This window comes from Daktulosphaira vitifoliae, unplaced genomic scaffold (genome assembly GCF_025091365.1).
Source record: "Daktulosphaira vitifoliae isolate Bord-2020 unplaced genomic scaffold, ASM2509136v1 Scaffold_279, whole genome shotgun sequence".
Classification (NCBI taxonomy): Eukaryota; Metazoa; Arthropoda; class Insecta; order Hemiptera; family Phylloxeridae; genus Daktulosphaira; species Daktulosphaira vitifoliae.
This window is the reverse complement of record NW_026099845.1, coordinates 1-6422: the sequence shown is the minus strand read 5'-3', so window position 1 is coordinate 6422 and position 6422 is coordinate 1. Positions and strand designations below refer to the sequence as shown.

Genomic DNA, 6422 nt, shown 5'->3' with positions numbered 1-6422 from the left:
ATTGAACTGATAAACCTTAAAAAATATCAAAGTGTGAAGTTTCTATATTACATCACTTACTTGGATACAATCAAAAAATGTAAAACCGAACAAATAGGTTTGGACACAATTTGGCCATCATCTTTTTTTTAATAATTTTTTATCAATATAAAAATCAATTTTTATTAAGTTTAAAATCACTTTAATAATGTATAAGAAATATTTATTAGTCAGGTCAAATTAAAATACATGCGTCATTTCTACTTACTTTTGAGTTTTCTGCTTTTAGTGGAATGATGAACATAAGTACAGAAAAAAAATTGAAAATCTTAATCTCCATTGTAATAGTCAATTTAGTAAATTTTTTTATATTTTTCTTTAAAATATTTTATCAAATACTAAGTAAAAGATTTTTGTACCAAGTGTTTTATATAGTAAAAATAATTTTATTTTCTGAAATTAAACAAATAAAATATTTTCATATAAATTAAAAAAATAATAATAAATTAAAATATAATTATGACTTTTCTGTTTTTTAATTATCTCTCAATATAAAAGAAGAACGAATAATATCTACTCATTTGTCTATCGTCATGAATTAATATTCAGCATGAGTAATAATCATTATTTGAATTACAAAGATCTAATTATAAATTGAACAATAGGCATTCGTTTTAAAAAAAAAACCAGTACAATGGGGTCGCGGCACAGTAGTGACGTGGCATAGTTGGATCAAGTATAATGATATCTGACAGTAATTAAAATCACTATCATAAAAAAAGCTCGATGCAAATCTTTAGCTAATGTTTAATTTTAAAAAATTGGTGGATTATTCCAAAAGTTACATGATCTGCTATTTCCTTATTTATATCCTAATTAATATAAAGTATGTCGGATGAAAAAGGGATATAAATATTATTTCTCATAAAAAAATTATGTTGATCCATACATTTTTCATATAGTTATAGCATTATATAGTTAAAAATATAAAAAAGAATTTTTTACAAAATTGTATTTTTTTTATTAACTTTTATGTCTGTTTTCACCATCAAGACAAAATAAAGTCCGACGTTTTTTTTTACCATAATAAAGTACATTACATTAGCTTTAATTTAAGATTATATAAAAGTGTCAGACTTTCCGTAACAATTTCAAAAGTTAAGTTGAAAAAGTTCTACTTTGTATATGCAAAAGTTATGGCAGTTTTATGTAAAAAAAATTGAAAAAATGTCGAAAATTAACGATTTTTAAATTTGTATTTTTTTTTCTTGAGATTTCCCCCATTTACAATCTTTTCAATTTTTAAGGGTAATGTCTTCGACTAGATACAATTTATGATCTTTTGGCGTATCGTTGAAAGAAATCAGTTAGGCAAGAGCTGAGAAAAAGTGGTAACAGGCACAAAACATGTATTTAATCTATAGTAATCAACTAAGAAAGTCAATAACCATCTTTGGTTGATGTGTTTAATTTTTTTTTAACATGCTTCAAAGACGCATTTAATAACGTTTTATAACAGTGATTTTAGTCACTGTCAGATATCAATCAATACTAATCTGAAAAATGCTTAAATTGCATTATAGTGTATTCCTATTATACATAACTTTTTAACGTATAAAAAATGTTCCCTCATTTTTGTATATTTTATGTATATGTTTATGTATGATATCTGTATCATAAATGCTACTTTGACGAACAGGTTGGCAGATATTGAATTGTCTACATTCCACTCTACGCGTCCTGTCTAGAATAGATATTTTGATCATTCGAATTTTTGTCTCTTATTAACTTAAAATGCTTTGTTTATTTAATAAGGTTCTTTTAATTAAATTTAATCAAAAATTCATTTTTTTGTGTGTTCAGTCTTCATTGGACTCGTTTTTTTTGTTTCAAAAATCATTTATCCCTAATTTACAAGATAGGAGCCTCTTCTGAGCTCATCCCATCTAAACATGTTAAATAAACAACTTAGTTACGAGATTTTGGTGTATATCTGCTGTCCACGACTCATCGACCTTAAGATACAATTATATTTTAGTTAAGTTTACACATATCCTAGTTTTTAATATTTAGTGTTTTTATCTATTTATTTAGTATTTTAGTGTATTTAGTTTGACATACATCATGGTCGTCGTCAGAGTAATTTTTTCTAGTTTAATTTTCTTATTTTTTTTTATCCTATTTTAGTCCGACATTATGTCAGCTAAATAGGTTGTGAGCCATGTTCTAAATTTTTCTGAAAACCACGACAGATGCATATCCCTTTGTGTCCAAAATTTAAATTTAATGATTTTTAACCTTTCATCGTTTTGTATTATTGTAGTTAATATATAGATGAAAATATTTTTTCTATTTGCAATTAATTTAATTATTAGTGTGTTGCTGTTAAATTGTATTGTAAATGTGTGTATCAATAATACTTTCAAGAGTGTACCTCGTCTAAATGTTGTTATGACAAAAGTATTGTCTTATACGTACTGACGAATATGTATGATTATTTAAATAATATAATCGTTAAAGAAGATTTGATGTATTTACTATTTGTATAATATCAGCAATGAACAATTTTTACAAAAAAAAAATATATAAATAAATTTATTATATTAAATTAATATATTTTCCATTGTTGTGCAAAACTTATTTTAAAAATTCCGAAAAGAACGTTAAGAATGATACTATAAACAACAATTCACTATCAGAAATAAAGGGATAGCTAATTGTAAATAAAAAATGTACGAATTGGTATTATTTTATTGGCCTTACGCACAGTTATTTTTGTCCGCCGAAAAAAAATTATTTCTAAAATCTAGAATACTTGCTCTAAAATATCTATGTATAATATAATACTTGGTTAAAATAGAGTAATTTTTAGCATTTTGCTTTTAAATTACCAAATCGACTCAAAAAATACGCTATTCGTAAGTTCAATTTTTTTTTTTAATATCTTTGACCTTAGCTTTAAAAAATAAATAAACTTGTTCAAAAAATCGACAACGGAAGATCTTTAAATTAAAATAATCGTAACATAACGTAATCTATACATCAAACCGCTATAAATAGCGAACGGTTTAACACAAGACCTTGATATTATATATTTGGTATAAGCAATACACTAAGATGGAATTTTCATAATTATTTTGATATTTTGAGTATATTTAAAAATGGGATTTTAGAACGCTTAACGCTCTGCATTAATATTTCTGCTCCTATAAATATGTGTACATTTAATAATGTATATAACTTTATTCTAAAATTTACTGCTTAATCTAATTTATATCTAACTATATTTTATTAACTTTTGATTTATTTATACATGTTCGTTAAAATAACTGTGATATAGGCACAATTTAAGAAATAATGTTCAAATGTACTTTGAACATTGTTTGTGCAGTTGGGAAAATTTTTTGTATAGTTGAGAAAAACATTTTGGGTATCTGAAAATTATTTAAACTATGATTAAAGCAAGCAATTAAAATACTTTTTGAAATATTGTATTTTTATTAATATTTCTTCGGTGATATCATCAAAATAGTGAATTCAAATTCTGAATACAATAAAAAAACAGATTAATTATTTATAAGTTGGTAAACAGTCCATAGCCAAAAATTATTATCGTGAGGTAGACGAATAAAGAAATATTTTACTATAATTTTTTTTGGTTTAATATTCATCTAATAGTATAATGTTTAGTAAACAATTCAGTCATTGCATTAATATTGGGGTAGGAAGCTGTAGCCTTATCAGCTCATCTGGCTACGCCACAGAACTAAACAATTCTTTGAATTTTTTTTCTACATTGTTAATTTAGTCGAACACTCTATACTATGAAACGTTAAAGGCTATTTTTATTTTTATTATTTTTTCCTCGAGTGCTAACGCAGTTTCATATTTTTTAAATCACAAAATATTTAGTAATAATTTAATGTTTCTTCAAACAATATTTATTATGACAAATTATTTTTATTATAGTTCTAAAAGTTTAACTATAATTTAATTCATAATAAAAATAAAATAAAAATAGTTAAATATTTTAAATAGCTTGCAAATGGTCTTTTTGTTGGCCTGCAACAACATCGTNTAAATATTTTAAATAGCTTGCAAGTGGGCTTTTTGTTGGCCTGCAACAACATCGTAGTTTGCCACTTGCATAACGATTAGCTATTATAATAGTAGTAAGGGTCGTCACTACCTAGGCGAAGTGTCTCGCCTATCAGATATAATTACCGGATGACCATAGGTGGAATTTAATTATAAGTTAATTAATAGTATACTTTAAATTAATATGTCGTTATATGTATAAATGATCATAACATCTCGTGGTTTATTAACTTCAACTATGATAATTGAAGTTGTAAGTGGTTGATATGTAAAACATACCGTAGTCCGTCTCTAGATTAAGGAACACGGATAAAATATACGCGAGTACTTAAGTTACTCATGCAATAAAATAAATATGACAGTTAAAATTAATAAGGAAATTTAATTTAATTGTTAAAAAAAAAATTAAGTTAAACATGGATAAAAATACGAATGTATCAAAAACCATGTCTAAAATGAAAGGCAACAAAAATAAAATAAAATATTTAAACGAAATCAAACAATATAACTGACATCACGGACGGTATTGGAACACATCCGTTAATGTTAATCGGATATTAATGAAAAACACCAGTAGCGGTCTGGACACTGGCTCCTTAGAGTTGACTAGGAGAAAAGGAAACACATACTCTCCACACATAAATAAAATTAAGTAAATCTATAATAAAATCAAAATGAAATAAAGTAATAAAAATATAGTTAATTACATAAATATTATTATAAAAAAGAAAACTATACTCTGTCTTCGAAAAGACCCATTTGATGGTCTAGGTACTTCGGCGATAAGACCTGGCTTTTTGTTGTTGGAGGCTCTACACCATCATTGAACAAATAATGACAAGAAAACAATAAATATGTGCCCTCTAGCATGGTTAATGTCAAAAGAAAAGATGAAAAGCCAACACCGATCTATGGGCAATTTCAAATCGATAATGGCCAGTATTTTTGGAAGGGATTAATAAACAATTCAATTTTAATTATATTTATTCTCTTTTGTCGCCTTATCTAGCGATTCGTGGTAAAAATAAAAAGCTGTTGACACCATTGTATCAGAAAAAAGTTTATTCGTGCAATCTCTTACACGATACAGGATAAATTAAAAAACCCAGCACAGTGGGGACGTCTCATCTATACTGGTCCAGTATAGATTAAAATCACTATAATAAGAGACGCTTCGATGCAAATCTGTAAATGGTATTTAATTTAAAAAAATTGGTGGATTTTCCAAAAGCAATATGATTTCCTATTTCCTTATTTATATCCTGATTAAGATAAAGTATTAGATTTGTGATCTTTTGACGTATCGTTAAAAGAAATCGATCCAGTGAGAGCTGAGAAATGGTGGTAAGAGACACAAAAAAAAATAATAATAATAAAAAAAAAAACATATCATAGTAAGACCGATACCTTCTCAACTTCGCATCGAAGCTAAAAGGGTAACTGATTTTTTTTTATCTGTATAACATAATAAAGTACATTTAATATTCTTACACAATTAATATGATCGTAAAGTGATATTATTCATTGTCTGTGGCCACAAAATCGATTTTAATCAATAAAATTATTGTGTATAATCATTTTATTGTTTACGAGTAGATACAGGAAAAATGTTTGGGTATCACATTCAAATATGTACAAATAGGGCTATGATAAGGCGAGCAACGGGAGCAAGGGCTCTAGGGCGCCACATATTTTGACATTGGTCAGTTTCTAAGATTGGAAGGCCATGGGAATACGATCGACAATTATTATGACAGAACAAAGACTAAAAATTAAATTAGGAAATCAATATTTTTATTATTTTGCTGATATTCATGTTCGGCAATGCCCATACAAAATTTATATGATATTAATATAGTCATCGATGACCAGTTGTCTGTTACGAATAAATGTATTAAAAATTTGTTTTTTAGTTGTATCTCTTTTCCTTTACATTTATTTTTTTATATTATAACGGACAAGAATACTTTAAAAAAATAGCAATAATTGTTAGTTTCAAAAATAATGATATTGTACTTCAATATATTATATTGTTGAGGTTAGGGAGTTAATGCGAAAGTAGTGAACGGTTTTAATACAGTGTTTATGTANGGTTAGGGAGTTAATGCGAAAGTAGTGAACGGTTTTAATACAGTGTTTATGTATGTACAATTTTTTATGGAAAGTATATTTAATGTGTACCCATGTTACACAGGGTCGTCACCCAAAAATAGGCCAGCACTGTATAGACGTACATACCTATATATAATAGTATAGTACTATCGTAGTATACTAACATTGAGACTTGGTCATTGCTTTTAATACTTTATACAAGTATTGAGATTTTTATGTGTTTTTAAGAAATT

The 6422-nt window shown here is 26.3% G+C and overlaps 1 protein-coding gene across 1 annotated transcript in view; it reads right to left on the bottom strand.

Annotated features, from left to right (window-relative positions):
- The window catches only part of LOC126909340 (uncharacterized), a 4376-nt gene extending 3986 nt beyond the window's left edge, over window positions 1-390 (bottom strand). The window contains exon 1 of the mRNA XM_050691756.1: window positions 248-390. Coding sequence (XP_050547713.1) covers window positions 248-319 — 72 coding nt within the window. The 5' untranslated portion in view covers window positions 320-390. The remainder of the gene's footprint in view (window positions 1-247) is intronic.
- Window positions 391-6422: the final 6032 nt, after the last annotated feature.